Source organism: Erigeron canadensis, chromosome 5 (assembly GCF_010389155.1).
Source record: "Erigeron canadensis isolate Cc75 chromosome 5, C_canadensis_v1, whole genome shotgun sequence".
In the NCBI taxonomy this organism is placed as follows: Eukaryota; Viridiplantae; Streptophyta; class Magnoliopsida; order Asterales; family Asteraceae; genus Erigeron; species Erigeron canadensis.
In genome coordinates, this window is record NC_057765.1 from 41,268,384 (window position 1) to 41,288,891 (window position 20,508).

At 33.1% G+C, this 20,508-nt stretch overlaps 4 protein-coding genes and 1 long non-coding RNA gene across 7 annotated transcripts; 4 read left to right on the forward strand and 1 right to left on the reverse strand.

The window, feature by feature from the left end:
• The first annotated feature begins 649 nt into the window (after positions 1-649).
• LOC122599282 (probable aquaporin TIP-type RB7-5A) lies at positions 650-2,174 on the forward strand. The gene is made up of 3 exons (XM_043771770.1): positions 650-875; positions 1,142-1,392; positions 1,522-2,174. The coding sequence occupies exons 1-3, from the start codon at positions 749-751 to the stop codon at positions 1,894-1,896; spliced, it is 753 nt and encodes a 250-aa protein (XP_043627705.1). The 5' UTR covers positions 650-748; the 3' UTR covers positions 1,897-2,174.
• A 5,773-nt stretch (positions 2,175-7,947) lies between these two features.
• On the forward strand, positions 7,948-8,651 carry LOC122598887. Its single transcript, XR_006323769.1, has 3 exons — positions 7,948-8,249; positions 8,376-8,414; positions 8,510-8,651. It is a non-coding gene; the product is annotated as an uncharacterized LOC122598887 (long non-coding RNA).
• A 1,387-nt stretch (positions 8,652-10,038) lies between these two features.
• On the forward strand, positions 10,039-13,791 carry LOC122598884 (inositol 2-dehydrogenase 2). Its single transcript, XM_043771364.1, has 7 exons — positions 10,039-10,356; positions 11,862-12,032; positions 12,133-12,297; positions 12,389-12,553; positions 12,880-13,014; positions 13,256-13,353; positions 13,433-13,791. Exons 1-7 carry the CDS (start codon positions 10,168-10,170, stop codon positions 13,620-13,622), a joined length of 1,113 nt encoding a protein of 370 aa, XP_043627299.1. The 5' UTR covers positions 10,039-10,167; the 3' UTR covers positions 13,623-13,791.
• A 56-nt stretch (positions 13,792-13,847) lies between these two features.
• On the forward strand, positions 13,848-16,418 carry LOC122598885 (serine/threonine-protein kinase PCRK1-like). 3 transcript variants are annotated; one of them, XM_043771365.1, is made up of 4 exons: positions 13,848-14,692; positions 15,010-15,246; positions 15,338-15,460; positions 15,787-16,418. In XM_043771365.1, exons 1-4 carry the CDS (start codon positions 14,354-14,356, stop codon positions 16,192-16,194), a joined length of 1,107 nt encoding a protein of 368 aa, XP_043627300.1. In that variant the 5' UTR covers positions 13,848-14,353; the 3' UTR covers positions 16,195-16,418. The 3 variants fall into 3 exon arrangements, with proteins under 3 accessions (XP_043627300.1, XP_043627301.1, XP_043627303.1); XM_043771366.1 differs by having other exon boundaries at positions 15,896-16,029; XM_043771368.1 differs by lacking the exon at positions 15,787-16,418 and adding an exon at positions 15,539-15,768.
• Positions 16,419-16,681: 263 nt separating this feature from the next.
• On the reverse strand, positions 16,682-18,019 carry LOC122598886 (3-isopropylmalate dehydratase small subunit 1-like). The gene is made up of 2 exons (XM_043771369.1): positions 17,137-18,019; positions 16,682-16,942 (listed from the first exon to the last, which is right to left on the reverse strand). Exon 1 carries the CDS (start codon positions 17,916-17,918, stop codon positions 17,157-17,159), a length of 762 nt encoding a protein of 253 aa, XP_043627304.1. The 5' UTR covers positions 17,919-18,019; the 3' UTR covers positions 16,682-16,942; positions 17,137-17,156.
• Between the last annotated feature and the right edge of the window lie 2,489 nt (positions 18,020-20,508).

Consider the following 20,508-nt stretch of genomic DNA (forward strand, 5'->3'; position numbering starts at 1 on the left):
GCCATAATACCTAAACTTTGTGTGTGTATGATATAACTACATATTTTAGACCAATATCATTGGAATTGTAACTATACAGTAAATCCAAGAGCTTAAATAATTCAATCTGGGTTGATTTACCTTTGAACGACGCTGAAAAAGGTAACTTGTATCCAGAGAAAACAAGTGATATTTCGTATGGCAAATACAAGATCAAATCCTATGAAGTTCATAAATCATTCGGGTGTAGCTCATTTGTTTTTTTTTAACCTAAAGCATTTAAGGAAATATTATATGTTAAACAAAATTTACATAATGCGAGAAAAATTATGTAGTTCACAACTATTGGCATGCCCGCCCGTAAAAGCGCTCATTTTTAAAATTATACATGTTTTAATACGAGTACCTTTTATGATGAAGACAATTAGTCAATTAATCAAAAGAAGGCCGGTGGGGGCGGCACCAATGAGAAGCCAGGAATCATCCATGTTGGACCCACGGTCGGTGCCAGCACAGATTCTATATACATAGGCCCCTTCTTAGCCACATACTTATATCAACCCCATTATTAAGATTAATTTTAAACCATTATACGGGTATATAATTTGTATAGGCTATACATTTTAAAAAATGGAATCATGCACTATATAAACCTTAGTTGACACCATCCACAAATCACAATTTTAGCAAGTCAACTAAAACACATCTCCTTTTTGACATCTCTAGTACTCTATCTATTTTTCTCTCCAACAAAAAACGATTTTTTAAAATGGTGAAGTTAGCAATTGGTAGCATTGGTGACTCTTTCAGTGCTGGCTCAATCAAGTCTTATGTGGCTGAGTTCATCGCCACACTTTTGTTTGTCTTTGCCGGTGTCGGGTCAGCCATCTCTTATGGTATGTATATGTGTTGCCTAGCTTTCTTAATTTGGAGTATATCGTACCGTACATATATTAACAAACACTTAATTAACAAACGCTACTTAAACATATACAATATATTGGCGTATAAATATATACCCACTCGACACTCTATATTAGTCTCCGTGGTTCGAACTTGAGTTGGCGTATCTTTATATATACCCTCTCCTTTTAGTACTAATTAAATATGAGCTGTTCTAATTAATTGATCATTGTGGTTAAAATTTACGTAAAATGTGCAGGTAAGCTCACATCGGATGCAGCATTAGATCCAGCTGGGCTAGTCGCGGTAGCATTAGCCCATGCCTTTGCACTATTTGTTGGTGTCTCAATGGCCGCCAACATCTCAGGTGGCCATTTGAACCCGGCTGTTACCTTGGGTTTGGCTGTTGGTGGTAACATCACCATCATAACCGGTCTATTTTACTGGATCGCCCAATTGCTTGGTTCCGTCGTTGCATGCTTCCTACTTCACTTTGTTACCGGTGGCTTGGTATGCTTTCATATCTCTTCGATCATTCTCACTTGCAATATTTTTCATTAGCTGATATTTGTAAATCGATTATTAATTAAAAATACATCCATGTACATGTACTTAATTAATTACATGTTTGGCATATAGGCTGTCCCAACACACGGAGTGGCGGATGGCATGAACGGACTACAAGGAGTTGTAATGGAAATCATCATAACTTTTGCTCTAGTCTACACAGTTTACGCAACCGCAGCTGACCCTAAAAAGGGATCACTAGGAACCATTGCACCTATCGCAATTGGGTTCATTGTTGGAGCCAACATCTTGGCTGCAGGACCATTCAGCGGTGGATCAATGAACCCAGCTCGATCTTTTGGACCAGCTGTAGTTGCCGGAGACTTCTCACAAAACTGGATTTACTGGGTCGGCCCATTGATCGGTGGTGGTTTGGCTGGCCTCATCTATGGCGATGTTTTCATTGGAACATACGAGGCACTTCCAGCCTCTGAAGACTATGCTTAAGAGCAAACATCTTTTTTTTTTTTTTTTCTTTTCGTTTCTTGTTTTCGGTGATATGTTTTTCATGAATTTGCTTTAAGGGTCGAGGGGGTAACATCCTCATTGTTTGAAAACTGTTCCAAGAATTATAGAGGAAAGTATGTAGTAAATTAAAAAGATTATATTAAAAAACCTCTACAATATTGAAAATGTACTCGATCTGTTTAATTGGGTTCTTCTTGCTTACAAAGATCGTGTTTGTAATTTCGAAATGTTCTTGAATTCTTAAGTAAACTTCTCAATGCTCCGGCCTAATTCGTTTTGCTGATAAGTCTAAGAAATCTCTTCAGTGCGTTCGACCATTGTCTTCATGGTTGGTTACAATATGTGGGTTGGGTTTTCACTTCTCTGCCTTTTAAATTTGTTCTATGATTCTCATGATCGCTTTATTCTCGAAACTGAATGGTTTTCGTTTGTCCATCATTGCGAGAAATTTTTACTACTTTGTCTTATGGACACAGTGAAAAGGAAATTGTAATGTCACAGTTTCAAGCTACACCGTACTTCCTGGATAAAATTATACGTGCTTTCATAGTTTCATTAATTAATTGCGACCGATAATTGTGTGTATTGTAAAAGATAGCTAATAGGTAAAAATTTTCTGTATCTTTTAAATCCAATACGTGGGTTCCGGAGGTGAGTTTCTCGGGTTCAAATCTTGGATTTTTTATCTCAAAGTATTTTCCATGTAGGGGTTGGAGGTCCAATTGCCTCCACTTCTGAATCGAATAAATTCAAATAAAGAAGATACGATTTGAATATTCGTTTTTCTTATAGGGCTCTAGGGCTTTACGGACTCGAACCATAGAACTTCTCGGTAAAACAGATCAAACTTATTATAATCAAAATGATATGAACTGTTTCAAAGACCCAACATGCAATTTTTTGTGCATTGGGCTCTTTCATTAAGTGCTAGAAATATCAAACTAACTTAAAAAACAAACAAAAAAAAAAATTTCTGCCTTTGGGCTATTAAACCTGGTCATGACGAAAGTATTCAACCTGGACTATAAGTAATTAAGTATATCCATTATATATACTTCTAATTGGGCTACTATGTTAACCCATTAAGTACTTAAAAGTTGGAATCTATAGCATATGTTCTAAACTTCTGGCCCAATACACTAATTGAAGCTCTTGCCAAAGCGACTGTCGAAGTGAGTCGAACAAATAACATTTAGTTTATGAGTTTATCCGAAGATGTATTTTATTTTTATCTTTATATTAGCATTGATTTTATGAGTCATTCATTTTGTCATTTTAGCCAATCATCAGATTCAAGGTCTTATGAAACCACGTGAATCTGAATCCTAAGCACAATTCTACAACATTATTAGCCGAAATATAAGATTTTACATATCTGGTATTGTCTTATCTTTCTTAGTCATTTTATATCTTGATAAGAGGCGAAGTCAGGAATTTGTGTTGAGGGGACCGAACAATTTGAGGTTGGGCTTCGGGTTTTTTTTGAGGTACAAGTTTGGGTTGGTCTTCATGAGCGACGTCATGTTTTCCTTTTAAAAATGAATCGATAGTATTATTTTGCCTTACGATTCAACTTGAAATCATTATTATAAAGCACTACTCGTCAACTTAATAATCAATAACTCATTAGGAAAACTAAACAAATAGCCAAAAATGTTGCTTAGTTGTGGCATTGTAACTAAACAGCTTGAATAACATTTGTTGCTATTAAAACTATTTTTGATATATCACTAGTGAATTGGTGATCCAAATTTGGTGTGTCCCAAATATGTATGTTATACAATATAATTTTTAGTAAATATATTCAATTGAACAAGTACAACTGTAACATACTAAAAAAACATGATCACTTATATGAAATTATGAAAGCATCTTAATATGTTAAACTAAAAATAAATAGTAACAATAACAAAGGGTAGAGGATAAGATGATAACATCATAATTATTTACTTGCAATTTGTGGTGAGCTACTTGGAATTTGAGTTAACAATCGAATAGACATCGTTTACCCTTCTTTTATAATTTTATTATATGTCATCAATAGAAATAAAAAGTTGTTTAATGAGATATTTATTCTCGGTATTACTACACAATAACACAAGTATTCGGAGGTTCAGGGATCCATATGTATATTACAATAAATCTTTGGTTTTAGGCTATTAAAAGTTAAAAGTTACGGGGCTAATTGAGAGTGACCAGACACCCCCTAGTCACCCTATTACCCATTCCCCACCCTAAAAACCCCTTACCAAGCACCCCTAAGTTTTCGAATTCACATTCCAATTAAAAGTCTAAATTATTAATGTGATTTCATGATCCAAAGCTTGAACATATTTTACTAGCAAGCAAATCCAATATATATATATATATATATATATATTAAAAACACACACGATCACCTTTATACTTTGTAGATAATCTAGATATGGTTATTCTGTTATATTTAAGTCAGCAACTTCTAAAATTATCAAATATATATGCTATCCAACAAAGTAGATTATTTATTTGGTGTTAATAATAACTAAGGGTTTTGCTAAACGAAGCTCTAAGGGCTTTCGTTAAGGTGCATTAATTAGTTGTACACTTACCATAAAATTCACGGAGTGGACTTTTAATATGGAAATGTATAATTTTTTTATGCAGATTAAGTGAAACCCTGAAGGCTTTGTTTAGTATTTTCCATAACTAATTAGTCAAATTAATCAACACTCACACCACTGATAAGTTTACTACAATATAAAGATGATTCGAGTAACCTAACAATATGAAAATTATATGAGATACATTTATGTTTCAACTTTATACACTCACCTTAGAAATTAGAAATGAGGAATATTCAAGAAGTTTTAGTCGTACACAATAATGATACGTTTTATCATATCTTACATTATTATACGTAAATACTTCCATTTGTTATGTATATAAGCAAAATTATTTGTGTATATCTCATTTGTATACCCCAATATTAAGAATATGCCTCCGATTTTGACTCCATCAATGTTGGGCCCTTTTCCAGACCCTTCCCGGTTTTGTTTTCGCAACTTCAAATTCAAATCAACAACTACTACTTTATCCTAATGAGAGATAGTGCATGCGCGTTATGGCAGTGAGATGATAGGAGTGATAGATTAAGTTTTAGAGTATAATAGCTAAAAGCCTTAACCGTACGGGCTCTGTCATCGAATTTAAAAATTCGTCGAAAGTATATCGAATAACATCTATAGTAAAAGAACACAAAATTTTAAGGACACCCATACAATTTTTATAATTTATCGATATACGTTTTTTGAGATAAAAGATTTTGAATAAATTAGAGGAATAAAATGATTTAAGTAATAGAGAAAAAAAATGAATGGTTGAAATTTGAGGAGAGCAAAAAATGAATGGTTGAGATTTAAGGATATTATAGGTATATTAGGTAGAGATGTTTAAATTAGTGAATAAAAAAAATGATAATTTAGGTAGTTCAATTACGTAGTTGATATTTGAAAAAAAGGTAAAATGTTTTATAAAATAGTATTAGATATTAGATTAAATTCATGACACCATATTTGCTTCAATAAAATATGAAGGCTGGGCTCTGGAAAGTTTTTTCAACTCAATGTACGTAACTTTATATTTAATAACAATAATTATATTTTATGTAACTAATTAATGTTTTATGTAAAAGTGTAAAACACTAAATAAAAACATAATCGTTCAAATTGATGTATGGGGAAATGGTAGACCTTAAAAAATGCGAATAATTGCATTATGTTCCAAATAAAAAATGAGTACGTTTCACATAATAAATCCAAAAAATTAGTGGCTTGGATACTTAGTTAGCTTGTCTTTTATGCACAAAAATATATGAGAAAATGATTTGTACTACAGATTTTATCTAAACTTAAATACTGACACATTCAGGGGTAGAACTAGTAGGAGAACTGGGGGGTGCTTAGCTCCCGCCAACTATTCATGTTTTCCATTGCAAGACTAGCTTATAACCAACTAATACAAAAGTTTTTTGAAACAAGCCACCCAAATCTATAAATTTATTATTTCTAGCCATGACAGTTCAAGTAAAACCTTTACATTTGGTCCATAAAAGTAAACCATCGCAATAAAATTCTATTTTACTAACATTTTATTAAATGATTATGTCTTTCACATTATATTGTATACAACGATCGAGAAAGAAATACGGTTGAGCCCCCTCACCGTGAAATACTGGCTCCGCCTCTGGCCACATTAAAAAAAGTTACAGATTAAACCTTTAAATTTGATAAACATACATAACCTCCTGAATTTTACAGAACCCTCCTAAATTTTACATAATCTCTCCCTGATTACCTAAGATAGATACGGAATATTTTACTAATCTTTCTCCAAAATATATTAGAGTTTTGGGCTTTTGGCAACATTCATATTCGAGTTGGCAATCCCATCTCGATCCATTCGCCAATTATCATCTTATCATTCCTATAGACAATTGTGATTCGACATCCTGGACTCTATATCTTAGTTTTTCTACTTAAATCAATCCAAGAGATTATCCAAAAATATATTAATACATCATCAATATCCTTTTGGGAAAATTCCATATATACTATTAATAAGTCACAAAATGATGAAAATATGGCATAAATCCAAATAAATTTTGAAATATTTTCATTCCCCTAATAACAAGATAAGACAAAAATAGATGAAAATGAAATATAATCAAAATATTAAAATAACAATTTATTGTATGATATCACCTCACTTTTGTTAATAACAATCTTTAATTCGTAACGAGTATATATCAACACCCTCCAAATACATTCAAAGTGAGTCCAATAATGATGACGTTGCTAACTTTTATTTCTTTAATAATCTAATCGATAAGTGTAGATATTGTTGTTAAAGAATGATAATAGCTCCATCAATTATCGTCATTCAAATTTTGAGTTATTATATTGAGTACATCAAATATATAATTATATTAATTCCAGCTGAAAGAAACATATACAGTACATGTTACTAAGAAAAATGTTGTTTTTTTAATTTAAAGGCAAATTTCGCTTAAAATTTCGTGTCGCGGTCGACAGCGAGAGATTTAACATATGTTGTCTTAACCTGATCTGCAATAAAAAGTTCTCCCGAAATTGAAATACCTATTTCAAATAGCTGATGTTGTTATGTTACACAAAAAAATGTTATGTCAGACTTTATGAATGTTTTGTTTGCTCAATCAATTATAACAGTTCATTTTTATGTATTTTAGAAAAAGGAAGCGATCTGTACACCATCATTTTAACGATGCAACACTAAATGTGCTTTGCATGGTTGTATTGTAAAACACAACAAAGCACATTTGGTGGTGTATCATCAAAAACTGACGGTGTACTGATCACCTTCCTTTAAAAAATGTTTAATGTATTGTTAGTTGCCTAATGGTAAGGGAATCACTTGACAACTTTAAAGTTTCAGGTTCGATCTCCACTTGGTGCAAAAAATAATTCCTTTAAAGTACATTACATTACCATGAAACCTAAACTCATATGTGAAATATTGAACAAACGTTGAAGGACTAAACTGTTATGTACTCAAAATGTAACCTAAAATATAATAGTTACACATTTTTCTTAAAATTGCGTGTGTGTGTATTTGAAACTATAATGTTGGAACAAATGTACGGTATATAACTGAGTATTTTAAGGCCATCCGAAGCAAGGCGTTATTTTACCCTTTTTTGTGTCAAGAAGCCTTATAAAGCCTTATAAAGCCATCTACATTGCCCCAAGGGGCTTTATGGATTAAAAAAATAGTCTAGGCGCGTTGTACAAGACGCTTAAAAAAATGAACGTTCTGCGAGATTCAAACGGCTACATGCTGGTCAATGTTTTTTTTTTTAATTTAACCCCTCCTATTTCCTATATATACACATGTTTATTTCACAACCATATTTTCACAACTATCTAATATTTATCTTTCTTTCTTACAAATTTTTATACAATTTACACACAATAATCTATGGATCCCAATAATATTTCTTTCTCATCTTCATCATCGTCATCTTCTTCATCGCGTACCTGTTCATCTAGTTCATCCGGTAAGGTTGTGTATTTAAAGGAGTTTGCTCAACTAGGGGAGAAGTTGGAGGGTTTGATTGGAGTTGGCAAGGAGCGGGTGGAATTGGGGAAGAAACGGATTGATTATGAACTACAAAAAATCAACATGAAACAAGATGAACAATATAACAAAGATATGTCAAGGTTGGCAATGGACACGTCACGACTTAATGAAGTCGATAGGGTGGCGGTGGAGACTATGAAACAAAGGATCCGCGAAAAATATAACCTGGTTTGAAGGTTTCTTTTTATTAAACCTTTTGGAGTCTTTAATTTTGGATAATGATCAAGGTTTCTTTTTAGTCGTTTTATTAGTTTTAATTTCTTGTTTATGGATAATGATCAACATTCTCACAGATTTTGTAGTGTTCGATTTGGAAGAAAAATTCAAAGGTTTGAATACTGGTAACTTGATACATATTCATTTTTCTGACCTTCTTTAATACCAATTAAACTTCTTTAATACTGGTAAGTTGATGACATATTCATTCATTTTGTAGTACGAGATTTCAGGAAGATCATTATCTGAACCAACACCATGACTGCCATGACTTTTGAGAGTTAATTCAAAACCAACACCATGACTGCCATGCTGAGTTACTGACTCGAGTTCTCGGATTTGAACTTTATTAAATATCAAAGGACGACTAATATATTGAATATTTTGGACATTCTCAATTTTGAAGGTTTTTTTTGTAAAAATAAAAACTCAAAGGTAAAGAATTGTAAAACCAAAGTTTTGTTAAATAAAACATAAAACAAAAAAATAAAAAATACATGTTTGGCCCACAAAAAGGCATTATGAAAAAGCCTTGCTCCATGTGAATATGAGAGAAAGCCCCTATATGACTGGATTGACACTTGTCAAAAGATGATTCGAGGAGGGCTTTATGAAGAAGCCTTGCTCCTCATAGCCTAATTAACATCATAGCTTGTTTGATTTATTTAAAAAATTACTGTAAAAGAAATAATAAACAACAGTCCATTAAAAATGATTGTTTCTATCACATACATCATTTCGCTACAAAATAATCATGGTTATAATTAGCATATTCTTAAGATTAAACCGAGAATGTATTAGGTGTGTTATATAGAGGAATACTCGTAGAAGATAGTTACAGCAATAATCAAAATAACATGTCATGATTTTGTGGATTCGATAGAGTCAAAGACAATATGTTTTTTTTCTATTAAGATCCAATGAACGTAGACACTTTTTATGCAGTTCAAATGAACGTAGACATATAGAATACTTATGGGAAATACCCGTGGGTCGACAGTTCTACTTGATTCCCGTTTTAATATGGCAGCCATTACGTAATTGTGACTCACCAAACATCTGTTCTAATCTTCTTAATTAGCAGATATCACAATTTATGAGATTTTTTTAAAAAAAAAACTACAACGAGTACATATTTAATGTATTTGGTGGAACTTGATAATGACAACTTAAGGCATCATGAATATATCATTACGTACATATATAGAACATGATTTTTTTATTTTTTTTATATACGTATTAATTAAGTAATTAATATTTATCATTGCTTATATTTTCTACTGATATAGTCTTATTATTACTTTGCTTAAACGATATCCCATTAATTAAATCTACTTTTACCAATATGGAGATCGATTTTGTGATATTCCTTTTACTCTTTAATTTGGGTAAGGATTGAACTCGATCGATATACTTATGATAACTATTGTATTTAATTTCAACAAAAAGTGTAGTTAAGGAAAATGAAATAGTAGCTTTTTTGTCCAAAAAATAATACGGGATGATGACTTTTCCTGATCTGGAATTGTGGTCCATGTGGACCTAACCTCCATGTCATACACTTTTGGATTGTATTTATCTCACTTTTTTAACCTCCATAATAATTAAAATGATCATATAATAATCTCCCTTTCAATTCGTCGTTTAAAAACATATATGTATAGTAATTATACAAAATCTTTAACCCTTAATTAATTATATTCCAAAGCATCATTCCTTTATCCCCTATATATATATAAACCAAAAAAACAGAATATATGCAACTTATAAAATAAATATCCCAATAACATCATATTGATCACGTACATGCAACAAGCTAGTGACAATTAGCTATAGGAGAAGAAAACATACATATATATATAGGTAGCTAGTAGTAGAATGGGAGATAAGGAGATGAAAGTGGTGAGATATGGAATAATCGGTGTGGGGATGATGGGAAGAGAACATTTGATTAATCTTTACCATCTCCGGAGTGAAGGTGCCGCCGTTGTTTGTGTGGCTGACCCTCATTTACCCTCCCAACACATTTCTTCTGACTTTGCCGACTCCTTTGGGTGGCCACTTAAGGTATCATCCTCATCCTCATCCTCATATATAATGCATATCGATCGATCCGATCTTATATGTATGTATACTTAGCTATCACATCACATCACATATCATACAATAATATATGACATATATATAAATCTGTTAATTTTTGTTCATATATAGTATGATATATACGTGCATGCAACCACCACCATTGTTTCATAATAAAAGATTAATACCTGGTTAATAATTAGCTAGGTCTATTATCCGAATCGAAATATTTAGATATTTCGTGAAAAAATTTAAAAAAAATTCTCATCCATTTATATATATATGGAGTTATATTTGATTAATGCATAGTTTATAATGAAGGGGATAAATTAAGTTTACAAAATTATATTAGCTGCTTAAAAGTTTATCTTTTTGGATACGATGTATCTAGACAATATTCATGCAAATATACATCTTAGGAAAATACTAGAATTCTATTGTGGCAGACTTTCTGGGCTTACATTAATTTTCATAATAAAATGAGCTCTTTTTCCTTAACTTCTTTTTTTTTTCTTTCCTTTACGATTTTATTTTTTATTGATGAAACATTTCTATTTTTATTATTTTTCATGAAAAATCAAACTAAACATTTTAATATCTATAACTTAATTTTAACTAGAGTGAAATGCATGTATATATGAAGCCTTATTTAGCTTCTTTTAATTAGTTTGTTCGTTGGATTCTTATTTTTAAGTCGTTGTACATATTAAGGACTTAATTATTACAAATTCAGAAGCGCCTTAAAAAACAGAGGGCCTAATTTAAACATAATACTTTATTGACAGAATTTGATGACCAAGTTTTGCGCGCAACACAAAAATAAAATGGCTTTTTAACTACAATTATGGGACGGGGCCCACTATTGTTAATCTTTTTCCTCTTAAGTTTGTTTCAGCATGATCCTAAATCATCCTCGTGAATAACTAAATAAAGTGGCCAAATTTCTGTTCTTTTTAAGAATTGTCAACAACTTAGGTGTGGTCCTATGATAAATGCATACATTTCCATTTTTAGTAATTGAAATTTGGAGATTCACATTGATACTTGGTATAAAAGTGTGTTGATAAGTTTTGGTGCGAGTCCTATTTGAGAAGTGCCAAAACTTTCAATTTTCCTGAGGTAGAAATTTTTTGTAGAATTGAGAGCATGATTATTTGAGGGCCCTCCAATTGCCTTTTAATTTGATTGTAGCTTTAAATCACCTTTTTTACTTAGATAAGTAGTTTCTTATTATTATTTTTTTAATCCCTTTGGCATTTCATTAATTTTTGACCAACCTCACTTGATTATCGGGCAACAACCTCACTTGACCAACTCCCTTATTGGACTATATTGAATGTTTTTTTGTTAGACTTCTAAGCTTGTTTCTTATTGGGCCTGAGACTTCTAAGTCTCTACCCATTTCTAGCATGTCAGTTTTCTATTCTTCTCTGTTTCTTTTTTTTTTTTTTGTTACAGAAGAGAAAACATTGAGTCTTATGTTGTTGCAGGTGTTTTCAGGGCACAAGGAACTACTGGACAGTGGGATGTGTGATGTTGTGGTGGTTGCAACCCCTAACATGACACATTATGAAATCTTGATGGATATCATCAACCACCCAAAAACACATCATGTATTGGTCGAAAAGCCTTTGTGCACAACTGTACAAGACTGCAGACAGGTCAGTCTTGTGAATTCGCTTCCCCATAAGTCATAACACGTATATCGTATGTTCAGTTTTTGTGGCCCGTCTTAACAAACTATTCTTGGTCATCATTCAGGTGATAGAAGCTGCAAAAAAGAGACCGGATATGTTGGTACAAGTTGGGTTAGAGTACAGATTCATGCCTCCTGTTGCTAAGCTGATTGATATAGTTGGTGGTGGAAAACTAGGACATGTTAAAATGGTCTCGATCAGGGAACATCGATTTCCATTTTTAGTTAAGGTAAGTTTGAGACTAGGAAATTGCATTTATCGTACGGTTATTGTAAAGAACAATGTCTCCTGATCACCATGTCTTTTTTTTTTTTTTATAGGTGAATAATTGGAATAGATTCAATTGTAACAGTGGAGGAACTCTCGTTGAAAAATGCTGCCACTTTTTTGATCTGATGAGATTGTTTGTAGGAGCCAACCCAGTTCGTGTAATGGCTTCTGGAGCTATTGATGTTAATCATAAAGATGAAGTCTATGATGGAAAGGTATTTTGCTCCTTATTATTCTAATTATGCGGTTTATTGTAAAAATGTATGATCACCCCACAATGGTACAGTTTGACTTCTAAAGTCAAAACTACTAAGTTTTCTTTTAGGTCAGTTTGAAAATTCTATATTCATGAGATAGATATGGTTAGTTGATTGAACCTGCAATTAGTATATTAAAAGGAAACATGTCAGTGTTAGATGTTTATAGCTATAATTCATGTCCACATTGCACTTAAATAATGGTTAGTTTGTCCTCAAAGGTCAAAATCTAACATATGATATGCTCTAATTTATTTAACTTTTATCTTGCATTTGTCATTCAGGTGCCTGATATTTTGGATAATGCATATGTTATCGTTGAATTTGACAATGGGGCGAGAGGCATGCTTGATCTCTGTATGTTTGCTGAAGGAAGTAAAAACGAACAAGAAATTTCAGTTATTGGTGAGATCGGAAAGGTATGGACATATACACCAATTTTTCCAAGATTTTACTAGCTAATAATCAAATAATTTAAGAAACGTTTTGCATCCTCTGTATATGGCGGGTTGATATGTGAAAGGGCTAACATTGGCCCTGGATGTAGTCAAACTGTTAAAGTAGTAGATATTGTTTTTTCTGTTTGTTTTCAAATTTGGTTGCAATTTGATATACAATATTGGTATTTTGATTCAAACCATTTGGGTTGTTAATAATCAGGGTGAAGCCTTTGTTCCTGAAAATATTGTTCACTATGGTCTGCGACAAGAAGGAAGAGATGGTGTCCGAACCATGAGAGTAGATGATCATAGAATCAAGTAAGTGCACGATCTTTTTGGTCAATTATATACAACTTTTTGTCTATGTAGACTACTAATCAGCCTTCTGATATGCTAGATATGATGGGTTGCACCATGGTTCAAGCTACTTAGAGCATCAGAACTTTTTGGCAACAATCAAGTCTGAAGGGAAGAAAACCCCGGCGGTTGATCTGCATGATGGGCTGGTTGCGGTGGCTATTGGTGTTGCAGCACAGCTTTCTATAGAGATGGGCAGATTTGTTAGCATTAAGGAAGTCACTTCTTAACAAACTTGTTTTTTTTTTTTAATCTTTCCTGTTAAAACAACAATGGGAACAACTCTTAGAATTTGAAGTTTAATTGCATATTGGAGGTCAAATGCTTATTTGACCATTGCATCTCCCATTAAATTGTTGGTCATTACTATTCAAATATCAGTCTCAGTATGTTCTTTTATGAAACTTGCATCCACATTTCTCATCTTTTCGCCCATAAATTTGGGAAGTTTTTGTCAAAAGTTGCTAGTAAATATGCCATGTTATATATTTGGTCAACAAAATTTTTAAAGAGACAAGTTTTTAAATGATATGGCTAAATAAGACATTACAAGTAAGTTGTAGATCATTACAAGGCATAAAAGAAATAATAGGTTAGATTTTTAGATAATAAACCCAAAAAGACAGAAATCCTATAAATGAATTTTTCACTTTAACAAATCAAGTTGAATGGTTTGTTAAAAATGTGACGAGTATTAAAAATAAAACCATCAACAAGACAACAATGAAATACTCGCGAACTAGGATTTCGATCCACCCAAGAAATAAAATCAAATACATCGTATAAAATATTAGCGAAATTCCCACTTGCAATACAAATTCGATCCTTACAATTTTCTTGGAGTCGAGGTCTAAGTAAGTCTTTGTAGACAAGTGTCAAAAACTTGTATATTCTTTAATACTGTAAAAAATTCCGTTAAACTTCATTTTCTCATCAGTGAAGGATTTGAAAGAAATAAGTTATGGTGTTTCATTGCCGATGTTTCTCCTTCCCTTTGGAAGAAGAAATAGATATAGATATAGAGGATCCTAAAACTCAAACCAATTCGACTTTAACTGAACCCTTTTATACTGCTCCTTCGGAATTTAACAAGGCCATGGTAGAAGATTTGGTTGACAATGTACAAAGCAATTTGAGAGTTTTCACCTACGCGGAGCTCGAAGCAGCTACGAATAACTTCTGTGAGGATTCGAAGATTGGAGAAGATGGATTTGGGAGTGTATATAAGGGTGTGATCAAGAATCCTGAAAATCCTCTTGATGAAGAAAATCAGGTCACTATCAAGTATGGCGCATTAAAGGCAAGTTTACATGCATACATTACATAGGTGTTTCTTTCTTTATGACCGTGTTTTGTAGACTGACTGACTGACCGATCGACGCGCTGAAAATAACTTTATGTTTGAATTTGCGGGGTCAATTGAATTTGATATATATGTTTGCTAACATGTTTGCATTTGCAACCCGACTTGAACTTGCTATTTCATTTTATATTTTTCTCAGAATAAACGATACGAAGTTTTCTTTTTAGAAAGGCAGTCATTTACACACAATAAGTTGTCATATCATTAAGAAAAACATTATGTTTCAACAGAGGCTGAAAAAGTTGACAATATAGGTGAATGTTCTTGCGGTGGTCGAGCATCCCAACATAGTCAAACTAATCGGTTACTGTAGAGAAGGCTGTGAAAGAGGAATATACGAGCTTCTAGTCTATGAATATATGCCTAATAAAAGTGTTAATCATCATTTATCTACCAAGTCCGGAGCACCTCTCTCATGGGCCAGAAGACTGAAAGTGGCTCAAGATGTTGCCAGGGCTCTAACATATCTGCATGAAGAAATGGAGTTTCAGGTATTTAGTGCTCCCCACATATAGAAAGAAGAGTTATGTAGTTATGTTACTAATGGCTATGCTTACAAAACCGGAACTTGGTTTTTTGCAGTATATTTTTGAAGATTTTACATCTTCCAACATTTTTCTAGATGAGCATTGGAATGCCAAGCTTTCGGATTTCAGAGTGGCTCCATTAGGTCCATCGGGAGAACTCACCCATGTTTCAACCATGGTAGGTTACTAGTCCCTCGTTAAATAAACAAGCTAACTCAAATTTTTTTATTTTCCAATAAAAATTACAATTCTATAGGCAGGACATTGTCATTAAGAGTGAGACTTCCGGTGATGGCTCGCAAGAGGACCATAACAAAATAACTTGGGTGGAGCCATGGAGGGTATTCAGTTATTCACTGTAAAATTGAAGTTTGTTTTAGATGACCCCTTGATAATGTTATAAAACAGAAAATGTGATGTGAATATTTTGTGCATAAATGGACTGCCGTTATAACACTGGAACTTCTGCTTTCATTTCTAAGTTTTTGTAACACATGTCAACAGACTGATGAAACGGCCGGGTACACGGCTCCAGAGCACACTTTTATCCTGACTCAAAAACCCAGTAGTAACACATGGAGTTTTGGGGTCTTACTGTTCGAACTTATCACAGGTAGGCCTCCACTGGATAGGACCCTGTCTAAGCAGCAGCTTGTAGAATGGGTTAAACCCTTCTTAGGATCAAGAAAATTCAAAAAGATACTTGATCCAAAACTGGAAGGTAAGTACTCACTGGAGTCAGCAAAATCGTTGTCATTTATAGCCAACAGGTGTTTGTCTCGAAACCCGACTTTAAGGCCAAATATGCGAGAAATCTTGGGAAAGGTTAACGAACTGATTGAGCTTCCATTACAAGCAAACAATACAGCACAAGGGTCCAAAAGTATGGTCCGATCAAGGTGTTGCTACTAATCTAAAGAGAGTTTGTAAGAGTAAAAAGACTCGTAAGTAATGAAGGTGAAGATCCATTTACATCTAGAGCCTGCATGATTTCCTCAGTCTACCCTCCAAAGCTTTTGGAATGGTTTTAAAGTCAGTACTTACAAGTTTCAAGTATTGATTTGAGATTTAGCAACGTGTAAGTAACATACGATCAGCATACTTCCTCATTTTTAAAGTGTGCAAAAAGTTATTCATACCCACATTGTCACATCTAGCTAATACTTGTATGTCTATATATTTTTCAATTGTTTGAGAAAAGTTGATTTGTTAGGTAACTAAACTAAATTACAGCAACAGAGATGACCCTCCATAAGTAATAAAAATCTTACATCCACCACTCAAGTTTAAAACCACAATTTAACAAACAACAGGGATGACCCTCCATCACAGTTTCACAAAGGTTAAGCAACTTGATTACAACACTACACAGTCACAGAAGAAAGCATATTCACAACTATTAAGCAAACATTTTTTGTTCCTTTCAGCATTTGAGACGATTTTAATAGGGTAAATGATTCAGACTTGTTGACATAACAAAACCAAGATCAATGAAATCACAAAAAACGATAATTTTATTGCAAGTTTTACATCAATGCAAAGAAAAAAAAAACATATTACCCCAAGCACATGGTTTCTTCCCTGACATGGATATGTAGCCTTGAGATGGTTGTTGCCTACAAAGCCAAGCCTACGGAAGAACTAATCAGTACATAGTGACCTGAAAAGAACCAGCTGGATTAGTTAGATACTTAGAATCATAGATGGACGAATCGTTAAAAAATGACCATAAAACTAAGGTGGTAAAACGAATCTGGACCTAATAAGAAATTAGCCATCTACATATAACTAAGGCATGTTCAACAATACAATTTCACACTATCTATCAAAACATGAAAATTCAAACCAAAATACCTGAAAAGTGATGGTATAATTTAAGCAGGAATCATGCCGGCTTTACGAGCATAAGCGAAAATCCCCCCAGCTTGAATAACAGGACCAGCATCACCGATAGGTTTCAACTTATACTCTTTTCCAGTAGTATGATTCACCAACAAACTCCCCTCTAGTTCTATTGTTACCAAATCACCAGTACTACATTCATCACAAACCCTAACTTCCGATTCCAACGGATATATTTCTCCGGTCGCAACCGAATTCCTAAAAAAAATCCTCGCATAAGATTCCGCTACAACCGCCACCGCTCCAGCAGCACCTAAACAAACAGGCGCGTGTTCTCGAGACGAACCGCACCCGAAATTGTCGCCTGCGATAATGATTTTGTATTCGGATTCGTATTTTCCAGGTTCAATGAACCTGGTCGTGTATGTGGCTGCAGGGAGACCGATTAAGGCGTATGAACCGAGTTTTTTGTATTCGTCGGGTTTTGATGGGACTAGGGTTAGGTATTCGGCCGGGATGATTTGATCGGTGTCGATGTTGTCACGGACAACGTAGCATTTTCCGTGAAACGACGTCGCTGATTGGGTGGATGATGGTGATGAGGTGGCGGAAATGGGGGTGTGGCGAGTTAGGGTTTGGGAGGATTTTAGGGGTTTGAATGATGAGGATTTTTTGGTGGGATTGAAGGGGTGGAAGGTGGTGATTGAAGGTGGTGGTTGGTTGTGGTGGTGGTGACGGTGGGTTAAGGTGGTGGAAAATGTGGTGGTGGTTGCTGCTGCCGCCGCCGCCGCCATGGTTGGTGGTTGGTGAGGGAGGTTGACGCCTTGACAGATCGAGGGATATCGTGTGTGTATGTGTGGGTTCCCTGCCGGTTTGTTTGACTATATCTAGTATCTACAAATCTGATAACAGGAGTTTAACATTATTAAAACAACGTATGACGAAATATTTAAAAAAAAATGTTAACATCATAAACGTTAGTCTCACAAAATCATTTAAAATATTTTTTACACGTATAAAAAATCACTCATGATTTTAATAGTTTATAAGAGCAACATCATTCAACCAAAATAATGTTAATATCATCCAAATTATCCTCAATATTTTATTATAAAATTATTTTAGAAAATGCTAAATGAAACTTAAATACATACAAAAGTTGTATTTTTTCATAAAAAATGATTTATCCTACTAACCAAATAGCATAATAATCCTACTAATTTATCAAAAAAGTGACATGTGGTATCCATTAATTTTTTTTTTTAGACTTGTACCCTGATTTTTTCACATGTCCTTATCTCATAATTAGGAGGATTTTTAGGTTATTTGGTTAGGAGGATTAATCATTTCCCTTTTTTCATATCAAAATCCCTTATGGTAAATGTAACGAAAACCTTTAAGGCTTCATTTAACAAAATCCAATTATTTTTTTAGGAATATTACATCCTAAAAACTTGTACATTATTATATATTAAAAATTACTACCTAAATTTTATAACAAGGTAGTATGCACCAAATTAATTTTACTAAAGTCATAAGAACTCTCATTAAAAAAAGAGAAAGTGTGTGAGGTTGTTACGCATCTAATTTGATGAAAAATCTCTCACATATTAATATTTTGAATAAATGATTAGCCCCCAATGATTTTTATGGTTTAAAAAAAGGTATGTGAGAGGTTTTTCACTCAACTTAGATGCCTAATAGCCTCATATTCCCCCCCCCCCTAACAAAAACATATATAAAAGTTAAATTAGGGACTCCTTATTTTATGGACCATTAGGGACACTTCTCAATATTCATTTTTCACCATCTTCTACCATCACCACCACCACCACCATTATCTCCGACCACCATCGTGATCCTCCGGTGACGGTGACTACCGCCACCACAACGTACGCATGTGTAAGTTATACAAGCACCATCACCACCATCATCTCCGACCACCACCATAATTATTCGGCGACGGCGATCACTGCTACCATAACCTACACATGTGTAAGTTACATGTCCCTATGGTCTCTTAAATTATGGTCTCTAATTTAAGGAGTACATAATCTAACTCACCCTTATGACTATATATTTATATAAAAACAAAAACATATGATTTTAATCTATTTATTTTATATGATCGTTTAGCAAGTAATAATATAAACTCCATGGAGATAATTATTTCTTTTTTCTTTTGTTTTCAGCGAGTTAGTATGTTAGAATTTGAAAAATCTCAAAAAATCACAGTGACATCCAGTTAGACACTACATAGAATTTGAATCGCACAATTTCGAGATAAAACTCAAAATTCCCGAAATAGCCCTCTTTTACAAATCTTGGTATACAATATTTCAAATAATCAATGGAAGATTAAAAACTCCATTGATTGTCTATTCCTTGAGTAAGTTTTCACCTTTAGCTTTATACGTTTTACATGAGCACACATTCTTAAGATTTATGAAGACAAGTATTGTTACTATACTAATATAACATAATTTATTTAATTTTAGTTTGTTTATTATTTGTATTAGAAAATTCTTAAAAATATTGATGTTGAAATTCACAAAATTCATTTCCATATATAAACAAAATGATTAAAATTAAAAAATACATATAATCTATCCATATATCGGTTATTAAAGGGAAAAGTGAGTGTGGGGTTGTCACACACCTAAGTTGGGTAATAAGGGTAATGATCTATCCTCCTAAATTATTAGCCTAAAAATCTTCCTAATTAATAAGATTGTGACATGTGGAAAATCAGGTGGTGAGATTAGGAAAGAGAATTAGTGAATTCCATGTGTTAACAAGTGGATATACTAGAAGGATTGGTTAAGATGATTTATCATTTTTTGGGTAAAAAACTTCTCACATATTAATATTTTAATAGAGTAAATTACAGTTTTCGTCCCTGTGGTTTGCCCCAATTTTCACGTTTCATCCCTAGGTTTACGAAGTTATGTTTTTCATCCTCAGCTATGGAACCCCGTCAACGGTTTTGGTCCAATCCACTAACCGACATTAAAAAACCATTATCGCTTTGGTCTGAGGGCAACTTTGTCATTTTGTCTTTACCTTTTTTTTTTAATTAACAATACATATTCACAATCTATGATCACCATCTTTATCATCAAACATCAACCATCATCATCTAACACTTTTCAATACTTTTTTTTATGTATCAAATCATTAAATCAAAATCATAAAAACAAAATGCCTATAACTTTTTTCAAACACTAAAATTCATATAAAGGCTTATCAAGTTTTCAGATCCTAATCCAAATATCCTTACAAAATCCACTTTCTAAACAACATATTTATATATAGATATTGGTATGATTGTTAATGTAGAAAAAGAAATAATAGAACTTTTTAAAAATCACTCACCACAAATTT